Source organism: Lepidochelys olivacea (genome assembly GCF_965140295.1).
Source record: "Lepidochelys olivacea isolate rLepOli2 genome assembly, chromosome: 3".
Taxonomy (NCBI): Eukaryota; Metazoa; Chordata; order Testudines; family Cheloniidae; genus Lepidochelys; species Lepidochelys olivacea.
Genome location: NC_140413.1, coordinates 134,582,259 through 134,595,991, shown reverse-complemented (window position 1 = coordinate 134,595,991; position 13,733 = coordinate 134,582,259). Strand labels below are relative to the sequence as shown.

The 13,733-nt window shown below is 42.4% G+C and overlaps 2 protein-coding genes across 5 annotated transcripts in view; one reads left to right on the top strand and one right to left on the bottom strand.

The window, feature by feature from the left end:
• TARBP1 (tRNA guanosine 2 -O-methyltransferase TARBP1) overlaps window positions 1–9,408 on the top strand; it is a 100,791-nt gene extending 91,383 nt beyond the window's left edge. For all 4 annotated transcript variants that reach the window (XM_084623950.1, XM_084623948.1, XM_084623949.1 and 1 more), the window contains 2 exons: window positions 6,709–6,845; window positions 9,009–9,408. In XM_084623950.1, the coding sequence (XP_084480076.1) occupies window positions 6,709–6,845; window positions 9,009–9,174 (303 nt within the window). In that variant the 3' untranslated portion in view covers window positions 9,175–9,408. The remainder of the gene's footprint in view (window positions 1–6,708; window positions 6,846–9,008) is intronic.
• Window positions 9,409–10,402: 994 nt separating this feature from the next.
• Window positions 10,403–13,040, bottom strand: COA6 (cytochrome c oxidase assembly factor 6). Its single transcript, XM_084623952.1, has 3 exons — window positions 12,899–13,040; window positions 11,866–12,017; window positions 10,403–11,041 (listed from the first exon to the last, which is right to left on the bottom strand). Exons 2-3 carry the CDS (start codon window positions 12,007–12,009, stop codon window positions 10,952–10,954), a joined length of 234 nt encoding a protein of 77 aa, XP_084480078.1. The 5' UTR covers window positions 12,010–12,017; window positions 12,899–13,040; the 3' UTR covers window positions 10,403–10,951.
• Between the last annotated feature and the right edge of the window lie 693 nt (window positions 13,041–13,733).

Genomic DNA, 13,733 nt, shown 5'->3' with positions numbered 1-13,733 from the left:
TTTTACAGCTGATGGTTGTACATTGAAATTTAAAATTCTTTTGTAAAACTTAAAGTGATTCATTGAAATATTGTTAATCTCATCTTGTTTAGCCCATTCTTTTAGTGACATGATGAGAATAATTAATAACACAGTTTGTCTGAAACTAATTTACAAGGTAGATTTCAGAGCCTTTTCTATACTTTATCAAAATCAGGGCATCTTGCTTCAGACTGTAGGTCTAACACTCAGCACTCTATGCAAACCTGTGGTTGTAGTGTTTTGTATAGATATTAGGGCTGTTAATTAATCCCAGTTAACTCACACGATTAATTCAAAAAAATTAATCATGTTTAAAAAATTAATCGCAGTTTGAAAGCACTGTTAAACAATAGAATACCAATTGAAATTTATTAAATATTTTGGATATTTTTCTACGTTTTCATATATATTGTATTCTGTGTTGTAATTGAAATCAAAGTGTATATCATTTTTTATTTCAAATATATGCACTGTAAAAATGATAAAAGAAGTAGTATTTTTAGTTCATCTCATACAAGTATTGTAGTGCAGTCTTTGTTGTGAAAGAGCAACTTACAAATGTAGATTTTGTTGTTGTTACATAACTGCACTCAAAGAAAGCATTGTAAAACTTCAGAGCCCACAAGTCCACTCAATCCTACTTCTTGTTCAGCCAATCGCTCAGACAAACAAGTTTGTTTACATTTACAGAAGATAATGCTGCCCTCTTGTCTGTCTGAGCGATTGGCTGAACAAGAAGTAGGACTGAGGGGATTTGCAGGCGCTACAATTTTACATTGTTTTATTTTTTGAATGCAGGGGTTTTTTTTGTACATAATTCTACATTTGTAAGTTCAACTTTCATGATAAAGAGATTACACTACGGTACTTATATTAGGTGAATTGAAAAATACTTTTTTTTTTTGAGCACGGTACACTTTATATTCTGTGTTGTAATTGAAATCAGTCTATTTCAAAATGTAGAAAACATCCAAAATATTTAAATAAGTATTCTATTATTGTTTAACAGTGCGGTTAATCTTTTTAATCTCTTGACAGCCCTAATAGATATATACGTTTTCAAAGTCAGCTTTGTATATTTTCATAGCAGTCTGAGTCTACTTACAGTTAATCTCTGGAAAATTTTATTTCTGATGTAAGAGTAAAATTCTCCGTATTTACACAATTTTGTCAATCCTTTAAAATAGTTTTGTTTTCAGAATAAATTACAAAGCCATACAATACTCTACTTCACTGACATGATAACAGATCTGCATTTAAACAACATTTTCTACACCCAGCCTATACAGAACACTATAGTAATGATAAATTTATACTGCTTGTGAGACTTGGCTTCTGATAGGTTTCTGACAAATTGAGATTATAAAGACAGGAATAAAGGGAAAAAAATAAATATTGTATTCCAAGGTCCCAGTCAGAGATACCACACAAGCATACTCAGTAGAAAGAAAGCCCATCTACACATCAGCTAATCACCAGTGTGTTCCAGAAAAGGATTCTAGGGTAAATACTAATAATTTCCCATATTATTATATGCAAAAAGGATTTTTTCATATAGAGTCAAGTTCATGAGGGAATAAATCTAAAGCTTTATATTTTGTTTGGTTTTGCTCTTCAAAATCATTAGGCTAGCACAGTTCTCAGGAAATGTATTTAGCTGTCTATCAAGATTACAAAAATGATTAGTATTTTCTATCAGTAGAACAACATTATATTTTAAGTGGCCTCTGCATATTCCCAGTTATGAGATGCCTTTCTCTACCCCTTTGTACTGCTAAACTTTGGGAACTATATAAAAAAGAAATATCCATTGCAGCATGCCTCTTTGCAACGCTGAACATTTGGAGTTGTTACAAGAAGTCTTCTGCCCAGCCACCTCTGTTCCTTTCTTTCTGTGACTAGTTGTGAGAAAAAAGGCCTTCACTCTGTCAAAAGGACCTTTCCTGGTTTTAATGAAAAATCTCCTTTTAAATTGTTATAGTTAATACATTATAAATAGTTAATCTTAGGCACTTTCTGTGTAATTGTTTGATTTAGATTCCCAGACTGTCTCAGTCTCTGTCCCTTAAATCTCATCTGTAGAGCCAGCGTGGATACAAAATTTATATCTGCAGATATACAGCAGATATCCGTGGAGCTGCAGAGCTCTACCAGGAATCGTAGTGGCAAAAGCAACAGGATGTTGGGCTGCCGGTCACTGGAGCCAGCGCCCAAGCCAGACAGCTCTTCCGGTGTGGCTGTACGGTCCCCAGCCATACCCACTGGCAGCTGTCCCTAGGTTTGCCAACTTTCTAATCGCACAAAACCGAACACCCTTGCCCCCTGCCCCGCCCCTTCTCTGAGGCCCTGCCCCCACTTACTCAGTAACCCCTCTGTCGCTCTCTCTCCCCCACCCTCACTCACTCATTTTCACTGGGCTGGGGTAGAGGGTTGGAGTGTGGGAGGGGATGAGGGCTCTGGTGTGGAGCCGTAGAGGAGGGGACTCTGGGCAGGGGGTTGGGGTGCAGACTCTTGGGTAGGCCAAAGATGAGGGGTTTAGGGTGCAAGAGGGGGCTCCAGGCTGGGGGGTGGAGCTGAGGGGTTTGGAGTGTGGGAGACTACTCTGGGCTGAGGCAGGATGTTGGGGCGCAGGAGGGGGTGATGGCTCCAGCTGCGGGCTCCAGGGTGGGGCCGGAAATGAGGGGTTCAAGATGTAGGAGGAGCTCCGGGCTGGGGCAGGGGGTTGGAGTGCAGGCTCTGGGAGGGAGTTTGGGTGCAGGAGGAGGATCAGGACTGGGGTAGGGAGTTGGGGTGTGGAGGAGGGGCTCAGGGCTAGGGCAGGGGGTTGGGGTGCAGGAGGGGGTGAGGGGTGCAGTCTCCGGGCGACGCTTACCTTGAGGGGCTCCTGGAAGCAGCAACATGTTCCTAGGCGGAGGCGTGGCCAGGCAACTCTGTGCTTTCTCTGCCCGCAGGTGCCGCTCCAAAAACTGCCACTGGCTGTCATTCCCAGCCAATGGGAGCTGCAGAGCTGGTGCTTAGGGTGGGGGCAGATTGTGGAGCCCCCCTGACCGTGTCTTCACCTAGGAGCCAAAGGACATGTCACCACTTCCAGGGAGCCACACACAGCCATGTACCGAGCCTGCCAGCTCCGCCAACCAGACTTTTAACAGCCCAGTCAGCAGTGCTGACTCGAGCCACCAAGGTCCCTTTTCGACTGGATGTGCCGGTCAAAAACCGGACACCTAGCAACTGTAGCTGGCCCTGGTTGGGCTAGTGTGTGCAAGATGCAGACCTCTGTGTGGAAGGAACTCCTGTCTGGGAGCGTGTGAGCTGCTTGCACACGCTAGTGTGATCAGGGACAGCTGCCGGTGAGCCTAGGGCCCACCCCAGTAGGCAGGGCTAGAGTCAAGCTCTTTATGATGGAAGCTAACACCTTAGGGTTTAAGGCATGCCTCTCCTGTGCTGCTTCTATGCCCCTCAGTGGTGGACACTCTTTTTCACTACTTCTGAAATGCTCTATGACACCTTCCTTGGGCATGAAGGAGGATGTAGCTAAGGCCTAGTCTTCCCTCCAGTCCCTTCTGGCTGGTGTCCCCGCGCACCGGGATTCCACCTTGAGCTCCAGGGCTGATATGTCTGTGAACTCCCAGTTGTCAACTTCAGTCCATGTGTTGACTTCTTCAAGCAGGTTTAGGAAGGAGCATCACTCTAGAGATGAGCCTACACATGAAGGTCTCCCCCTCCAGGACCTTTAGACTGAGAAATAAGAATTCACATATGTTTGGCTGCAAAACTTAAGACGAGTCTGTGGGCAGCCAGTAGTCTAAGATGGGTCCCTCTGGCACCTGATTACTGGCCATGAAAAAAATTGCTTGTTGTACTGACTAAATCCGCTGGCTTCCTTTTTCCTGACACACCTCTTTGGCACTCTTGGTAGCCGGCATGTCAGTACTGTCGTTTTCGGTACCTCTGGCCTATTTTGTACCAGCTGACCTGTCTGTAGGCCAGGTACAGCTATACTTTATGTCAACAGACAGGGTGGGGCCGAGTCATTTCTGCTCTGTCAGGCCATTTGGCTGTTGACATGGTGCATATTTGTCACTGGTTCATATCACTAGCCCTGGCAGACATTCAGACAGAAATTACTAGTAGATCACCTCAGCAAGCGGTTCTCAGACAACTACATGTGGTCAGTCAAGGACCTGGTGCTGCAGAGCATGTTTTGCAAGGGGGGATACCAATCAATAGCATATTTGCCACAGACCAGAACAAGAAATCCCAAGTGTTCTGCTCCAGAGATGGCTCCAGTCTAGGCCCCCGTCAGATGCTTTTCTTACCCTCTGTATGCAGGGACTGATATATGCTTTGCTCCTGGTTCCTGTGAGACTGAGGGTCCTGAGGAAAGTGAGGCAAGATGCTGGACTGATTATCATGATGGGCCAAGCAGTTCTGGTATTTGGATCTGATGAACCATCAATACAGCCCCCAATCTCTTACCTGCTGAGAATGACGTGGTCTCACAAAACATCCCGGGAGGCTAGATCCACCCCTAGACTCAGTTTCCTTATGTTTGACAGCGTGGATGCTGGCTGGCTGATGTACACCATAAGGTGTTCTCCTGAGGTTCAGAACATTCTGCTCTAAAGCAGAAAAGCCTCAACTAGAATGACTTCTAAAACCAAGTGGTGGTTTTCTGTTTGGACATCTGAGCACCAGCATCTCCCCTAACAACACCCATTTCAACAATACAGAACTATATACTATTACAGAAACATTCTGGGCTTTTTGTCAGCCCCATTTTGTCTACCTAGCAATAATATCTCTATTCTGGGGCTCTCTGTTAGCTCCATAAAGATCTACCTAGCAGTAAAATCTGCATGTCAGGCCACACTGTATTTTCTCACCCTACACTGGCTATATTCCTTACAGACTTTATTCATGCTTTTTCACCCAATCCAGGAGCTGCCCTGGGACCCTCACTCTTGGGATCTCAGTGTAGTATTAACAAGGTTGATTGCTCCCCCACTTTGAACCTTGTATACCACCTATCACTGAAGACTGCCTTTTTAGTAGCCATTACATCAGCTCAGGTAGCGGAGATTGTTTTTCATGGGGGGCTTCTCCTTATATACACAGTTTCATAAGGACAGGCTTACTCTGAGGCCTCATCCCAAGCTCCTGCCCAAAGTGGTTTTGGAATTCCATATGAACCAATTTATTAATCACCAAGTTTACTTCCCCAAGTGTCACTCAATCCCCTGGGAAGCTAAACTTCATATGCTTGATTTAGTAAGGGCATTGTCATACTACCTTAACGAGACAACATCTTTCAGTAACACACCTAGCCAGTTTGTGATCTTTGCTGATAGGATTAAGGGTCAGGCAATAACCTCCCATTGATTATCAAAATGGGCCTTCACCTGTATAAGGACATATTACAAGGTAGACTAGATCCACCTAGCCACATTAGAGCTCATTCCACTACTGCTCAGGCAGCTTCTGCTGCCTTTGTTTGAAGAATGTACCTGTAACCAAATCTGCAATGCAGCTATGTGGTCCTTGCTCCACATAAACAACAAGGAGTCCAGTGGCACCTTAAAGACTAACAGATTTATTTGGCCATACGCTTTCGTGGGTAAAAAAACCACTTCTTCAGATGCAAACTTGGGCATAAGCTTTTGTGGGTTTTTTACCCACGAAAGCGTATGCCCAAATAAATGTGTTAGTCTTTAAGGTGCCACTGGCCTCATTGTTTTTGTGGATACGGACTGATGTGGCTACACCTCTGATACTTTGTCCACACAATTTCAAGACACTGTTCTTTAGTAGAGGCTTCCAGATCTCATTCCTGTTTTGGTAGAGCTGTCCTGCAGTCATTCTTTATGTAGGATTCCTTGTACCTGTCTGTAAGCAAACAGACTGCTTGTTTTTGTTAGTCACCAAGAGGGGAATCCACAGGCCAATCGCTTGAAAAAGTTATTGTAACTGTTCTTTACTTATCCGTAACTGATTCTTCAAGAGTAGTGCATCTGCATATTCACACTACACATCCATCTTCACAAGGACTTAGCTGTTAGCAATAAGAAATGAGGCAGTTGTGTGCCTCACTGCCTCTTGTCACCTCAGCTCCTGAGCATTTGTTGCTGTGAATGGATACTTGTGTAGTCCCAGTGGGTGGTGTTTTTCTAGCAGGTTTTCAAAGGTTAGCTATACCAGGGGATTGGACCACATCCCACAAGTGATGAAAAGGCAAAACTCTCAAAGAACCACGGCTATTAATACATAATCTTTCCTTTATCCACTACATTATCTAGCAACAGTTCCATTCTTTTACTGACTTCCTCCTAAAAAGGGTATTTATAATGAGTCATTGTAAACATAAGCTGGGGCAACACCAAATGTCCTGCACTTGATCTGCAGTAACACTCCCATATGATATAATCGTGTACAGATCCAGTAAAACTTATGATCTGTGTTATACGAATATCTGTGAAGCCCAGAGCCCTAGTATATTTCTGTATATTACCAATTACCACCAGTCTGAAAAAAAAAAATCTTAAAACTAGTTTAAAATATCAATTTTTTTTTCTTCTGTAGAATGTTCTATTCTCAACTTTAGAAATGTGTAAACGTTTTTTGTGGTAATATATTTTTATATAGAAAATATTTAAATATTTGTAACATTTCTCCCCTATTCTTAACATGCAGGTGAAACCATCTCAGCTTGTTAATTATTTACAGCAGAAGAAAACTGAAGGCTACACTATCATAGGTGTGGAGCAAACTGCTAAAAGTTCTGACTTGACCGAATACTGCTTTCCAGAGAAATCCTTGTTATTGCTGGGGTAAGTTACAAACAAGCTGTATCTGTAGTTTCCATACTGTGGTCCATCAAGCCACCCTTCCTCGTAAGCAGCAGTTTAATGATTAGAAAATCAAGCTATGTTGGTGGAAGGAAAGAAGAGAGATGGTATATAACAGTATTTCTCTTCCACTTGGTATAAAAGATGTAAAATATAGAACCCCATGGATCAAATATCTTTGTCTTTAACGAGGGCTTTGTAACTGTGGTCTCCGTGGCTCACCTCAAGAATCACACCATGGCACTATTCCTTGGCTAGGGCTTCTTGATGGGACTTTAGAGCCCAATAATGCTAATTCATTTGCTCAGCCACAGAAATCACTGCAGAGCAAAGAGAGTGCCCTCATCTCTCATGAGCAGAATACAGTGGTAATGTAGAGCTTCATAGACGTTGCCTTTTCAGTGAGCTAAAGTTAAATCCAGTAATAAATGCCCTGAGTCTCTTTTGTAATGTGACAGCCTCTCTTTCACTCACCCTCCTTTTTCACACTTTTGTTTTCCTATGTTGCACACTTTGGTTAACCCATTTTATCTTCAGCATAGCTATGTGATGTTATTTTCAGTGACCTCATTCAGAAGGGGGTACAGTCTGTGTAAGCAGTACTTACTGAGGTGCTGTCACTGGAAATAGCAGACCTGGATGCCTATGACCAGTGTGGTAATACTTAAGATATTCACAAGTATTTAAGTGATTGGATATCCCCTAGCTGGCCCATCCATGGAAACCCAGAAATCTCTCCAGGATCAGACTTTCTATTTCTGCATAAAAGTAAAGAAATTGATTCCTTGCTTTTTGTTGCTTTTATTTCTGCATTAATGGGGAAATACTATGATCAGTAATTGTTATATGTGAACCACCCCTTCTATTGAGTATGCTATTATAATTCAGCATCTTCCATTTCTGAGTGATTTTAAGTTTTTGTGACAGGGCAACTAATAGCATTGGCTAAAGTTATAGGAAGAGATTAGTGCAACCTTTGCTACAGTTCTGTTAAACTTCAGTCTTGATCTGCAACATTTGTGTTATCAGCAGGAATCCTAGTTTTCCCTGATTAAAAAAAAACAAACAAACTTCTCTGATTTAAAAAAACCCATAAAAATCCACACTTTTCTGTGATTAAAATGAAATGCTGAACTTTAGCTTTCCCTAACCACACTATCTGTATATAGGTATCAGGTGAACACAATGTTTTATTAATATATTTACATTTGCAAACAAATTCTAAGCTTACCATCAATGTGAAATTTGTCCTAGCCAAACTCAGTGACTTGATCTTTACGGATGATTTTTAAAGTTTTTGGCATCTTTTCATAACTTTAATTACATCTGGAGGCTGAAGTGAAATTTGAGATGCATTAAAACATGAACTCCTATAGGCCACTGAGTAACCTCTGTATGCCAGAAGCAGTTTATTGGGCTATGTTTAGCTATGTAAATTTAAAGCCCATTCAAAAATCAACCATAAGAGTGGAGAGGTTGCATACACTGAATAAGTGATACTGGTACTTTCAATAAAATTTAGTTAAAATAAAAACATATATTAACTATTTTCACAAAATGTAAAAACTGAAGATTCTCTGTAAAAATGCAAATTCCATGTTTTCCCATGGCAAAAAGATTAAACAAGGATCCCTGCATAGTCTCATGTTTAAGATGTGGAAAACATCTATTAGGATAAGACCGTTTGGTTCATTTTGGTTTTGACTTAACCAAAATATAAATCTGAGTTTTTCTTAAAGCAAAAAGATAGTGGACTAAACTACTATGCTGTCTAGTTTCCGTTATCTTCAGTGTTTCTGTAACATTTGCTGCTGAAGCAAGACACTAGTTCTAGTATTTTGTAAGTTTTCGATTACAATGCTATGGAATTTTTAGGTTTTCTTTTTTTGTGCTCATCAGTTATACGTATGAAGAAGTAAGCATCAACTGCATGGATAAGAAACTTATCCCATGATGGGTGGAGCTGGCAGCAAGTAGTGTTGTGAGTGGTGTTTGCTACTGAAGCTCATTTCTTGTTTTTTTCTGTTATGGGACACTCAGGTTTCTCCAGACAGGTGCATATTGGAGACAGCATGAAGTGATATTGCTTCTATTTCTTCTTTTCTGTGTAAAAGACTTACATCTTTTTAATTTCCTCCTTATTAGAAATGAACATGAGGGAATCCCAGCAAACCTGATTCAGCATCTGGATGTTTGTGTAGAAATTCCTCAGCAGGGTATCATTCGATCACTGAACGTTCATGTAAGTGGAGCTCTGCTGATTTGGGAGTATACAAGGCAACAACTAATCAAGCAAAAACAACTGAAATAACTGCAAGAGTCTTGTGCCTTATTTGTAATGCAGCTGGATGGCTTTTTATGGTGCTGTAAAATATGTTTTTAAACACATGGAATAATTACAGACTCAGGGTGAATGACGATGTTTTTAAATTTTGCATGTCATACAATGGTGTTGTGTAGTACAAAAATTGTTTTTAAATTCCTTAACGTATTATCTGATTATATACAACTGTTTTATTGGTAATAAATAGTCTTGTTTGTATTGCTTACGTATGTATAGTTCTCTTATTGCAGTGGAAGCAACCAGAGTTAATAGACTCTTCTCCCCTTGAACACACAATTCAGTGACATTTAACTGTTTCATACAGTGTACTTCAAAATGTAGGGTTTTTACAATAGCAGTTGTTCGGATCACAACAGCTGTAGTTGAGGTTAAAATGGTTTTAATTTGATCGCCCATACTCACACCTAACACCCTTGTGTAGTCTGTGGTAAGATGCTTTGTTTTCTGCAGCATCTAGGTACAGCAGACCTGAAATTCTGCAGCTGTCTTAGGTGAATTTAAAAACTGACATTAAGTATGAAATATCTTATTATTCCTTCATGATGGTCATTTTCATATTAAATCCAGTTTTTTACACTCCCCCTAAATTTTCAACATACTGCAGATTTTGAATTGATAACATTTTTAGAAGTGAAGCTGGAAGTTTTGGCAGAGGACCAGTTAGGGTCTTTTACATCAGGAAATGAGGTGGTGGTTTAGGAGTATGGGATAAATCATGTCTATAAATGTTAGTGAACCCATTTTTAAAACACAGGTTTTAAACACCTAAACAATGTTTGCTGATCCCAGTAAACTCTATGCTTGGTAATTTATCAGGGTGAATTGTTCAGTGTAGGGCCCTGTCCTAATACACAACACTTTCTTAAGCCTTTTTCACTGACAATTTGGAAAATGCCATTTTTAAAGCAGCTGCTATTTTGCCTAAGGACTACCTCACGTAAAACAAACCTTTACTGAAGCAAATCCATTGTGAATAATACAGGAGTTGGTTATATCATTGCCACCAAATTATACAAACAAGGACATAAGTAATCATACCTGTAGCATTGTATTTTTCAAATATTTTGGTGACATACTTAATGACTGAGAAACTGTTCACCTACATTAGTGGCATAAGAATCTCAACTATAATTGTGCGGATATTTATAAAAATACATAAATGAAAACCAGCTACATAAGAAATGAGATACAGTGGTTATTTATACCTCTTGATCTTTATCTAAAACGTGGCCATACAGTAAGACAGCAGAAATTAATTGATTCACAAAATTTTCAAAGAAATAGCATAGAGTGTACCTGCTCACTTACACTGACACATTATCTTCATAGAGAAGGGGGGAAGATGCAGGAGCTTTTTAGAAAAGTTAGTTCACGTGCATTGAAAAACTTGTCAAGTTTGAAAACAGTTTAATATTCTCCCAAAAATATAGATGTATAGTTCAGTGCATTAATTTCTGGGAAACACTGCTTTTCATCCTAGTTACACAATAAAAAAATTCAGGTATAGGAAAAATTATATACCATATTTCTTTGATATACAGTCTTACAGACAGTCAGTCTTTTTCATTTAATTACTGTTCTCGCACAAAAGTGAGACATTGCAACAAGGAAAGCAGCATGAATTTCTAGAGATACAGTGTAAGTTACCAGTTACTTTTAACTCAAGGAGTTCTCCTTGCATTTCAGTACTTCTCTTCCATAAGATTATTCTTTCATTGATTGTGTTTCATAAATTGATGCGTAGCTATGACTTTTCAGTAGTCCCAGGAAATTCTCCTGCTTGAAGCTGTTCTTTGTATTTTAAAAAGTCTCTTCTTTTGTCAAAGTATTTTACCTGTTTTAAAAAGAGATCACTTTATGTTCATCAAAGCAAACTGGTGTAGTATGGGACTCCAACATGAAATGTTCTTATTCACACATCATCTAACGGGATTACGGAAAGAACAGTCTTCGATCACATACACACTTGACCAGATTGATACTGAAGTTGTGTATATTAATGGTTTAGAATGTGAACTCCGTCACTGGAGCAGAAAAAATGGGATGTAGCACATTGTAATATTGGTCTCAAAGTGCCATGCAATTGCAAGCCCTGCCACTATTACATGAGCGTTCTCCCCTTGAGATCTGTGTTTTCACTTCTGCGATATTATCCATTAATTTCCCTGTTTCTGGGAGTTGACAGGACATTTCCCAAATACCTTTCCAGTGGTATAGCAACATAACTTAGATAGATAGAGTGAAATCTACTTCACCAATTATCTGGCTAGGCAGTCTTCTGGATTTAATACTCATTGTTTTGTTTTTTCGGTGTACTACTCCATGAAACAAATACCCAATCTTTAAGAGGATCTACAGCAGTAACGCGTTGCTCGCTGTGCAGCAGAAGTTAACTATTTGTAGGGCATTGCTTACATTTGTGTTTTTGCCAGTGTACAAATATTCTGGATAGTTACATAACTGGAAAAATTAAAGGGAAGCAGTGTCAAACGAAAAAACAAAATATTACTGTAAGGTATTAAGGCATTATGAATAATGTAGATTGTGGCATTACTTGAGAATGCTTATATGAATTAATTTGCAGAAGAAATTCATTTTTGATACAACACAACTGTCAGGTTGCATCTTATGACTGGTGAAAAAACTACTAGCACTCACCCATTGTTGTGGACACCTAGATTCAAAAGAACATCTAAGCTTCTGACACCTAGATGCATCTTCCAAATTTTCATCTAAGCATTTCCAGTATTCATCCCTGGCTCCCCAGCAAGCCTTCCTTTCCTCCATTGATGGTGCTGACATTTTTATTACTGGCAAAATAAAATAAAATTGTAAATGTCTTGTCCCTGATAAACACTTTGATCTGCCTATTGCCTCAAGTTTATTCACACACAAATGTTGCACTGGTTAGTGAAAAAGGTCCAAGAACTGGCAAGGTGTGAGACTTCATTTGTAATGGCTTCAATAACCTTGCGTGTGCCACTTGATTTTGTCCCACAGTTAACTGGAGAGCTAAATAAAATGAATCATATTGCTGCTATGCAGATGCTGTACGTCTGAGAAGCTTAACCATACAAGTTATAGCCACCAAAATTTAATTTTAGAAAGAGGGCAGGTGCTTCACATCAGCCGGCTTCCACTTACAGGAACCAGAAAGGGTCTGCACTTTAACTGAATACCAGCGCAAATTACAAATCAGGGCATATGCTCCCTTTTAAATAGCAAGAGGAAACACCAAACCACACTTTAAATCAGTCTAGTGACATGACAAACTGCATTAATCCTCTCCCCCGCCCCGCCCCCCTTTCCTGGCCCCCTGGTACATGCTACAGTTTAATAACAGGAATCTGAAGTTATTTCCGCAGGCCCCAAACTGACAGAAACTCTGATCGGGTGGTGAAAACGAGGCGCCTGCACAGCGAAACCACCACTCCCGTGAGAGAGCGGCTGAAGTCAGCCCACCCCTCTGGGGGCGCCTGCAGGGAAACCGGGGCTCGGAGCGTCTCCCTGGCCCCACGAGGCGGATTAACCCCCCCGCCCCCGCGTTGCGACGGGAGAACTCAGAGAGGGGCCGGCCACGGCCCCGCCGCGCGCACGGAATCGGGGCAAGCCCCGCGCCCGGTGCCGTCTCCTCCGGCAGAGCCGGAAGGGGGGATTCTGGCGTCTGTCCCCCGGCACCTGACTCACTCACCCGCCCCCGCCGCGTCCCTCCAGCGTCCGCCCAGCTGAGGCCGTGACCCCGACCCGGACCGGATACAGATCCACAGAGCCGGAAGTGACGGTAGCAAAGACAACACCTGGAGGGGGACCGAGATGGCGCGTGCGCAAGGCTGCGGGGGGGGGGCGGGGCTGCCGTTTCCGCGTTGCTTGGAGACACGCCCGGGCCTAGTAGCGTCACCTGTTCCTGTCACTCTCGCTCCCGGCAGCAGCGTTGGGCAGGGGGCGCTGAGGGCCTGCTGGGGCCCGGGGCGGGGTGGGAGCGGACCCGTCTGGCCCAGGCACAGATATCCTGGTTCTTAGGCGAAGGGGCGGGGGCGGAGCCGGAGCCAGGTTGGCGCTGCGGGCTCCCCAGCCGTCAGGCCGGGCGCTGGGGTCCGGCAAAGCCCCGCTCGCTGGTGCCCAGCCGAGTCCTGGCCTCGGGCTGCAGCCCCGGGGGGAGGTTGCACCTGGCTGGGCCGAAGTGTGAATCCTGAACGTGGCTTTTTGTTGCTCCCGATCGACTCCTCTCAGGCTGCTCGGCTGGCCCCATTGACACACGGCGCAGCACCCGGCCCTGCCAGTGCTGAGCCAGGCGCGTGTCGCCGCTTCCTGGGCCGAGGCTGGTCTTTGGTCTCTCCCAGCCAACGCTGCTGGGGCGCGGGATTCAGGAGGCAGCCAAGCACGGGCATGTGGAGGAGAAGCTGGGGGTCTGTAGGCACGTGATAGGAGCACAGGTACTAGTATGTAGGTTTACTGTCGCAACCCGGTTACCTCTCAGGAGATACTGACGAGCTGTAGAGAGCTAGAGTGACACACCTGCGACCAGT

Coding starts and splice junctions, on each gene's coding strand:
- COA6 (XM_084623952.1), bottom strand. CDS start 12,009: ATGTCAGCACCATCAATGGAGGAAAGGAAGGCTTGCTGGGGAGCCAGG. Junction 11,042..11,865: donor CTAGGTGTCCACAACAATGG/GTGAGTGCTAGT, acceptor TTTTTAAAACAG/GTAAAATACTTTGACAAAAG.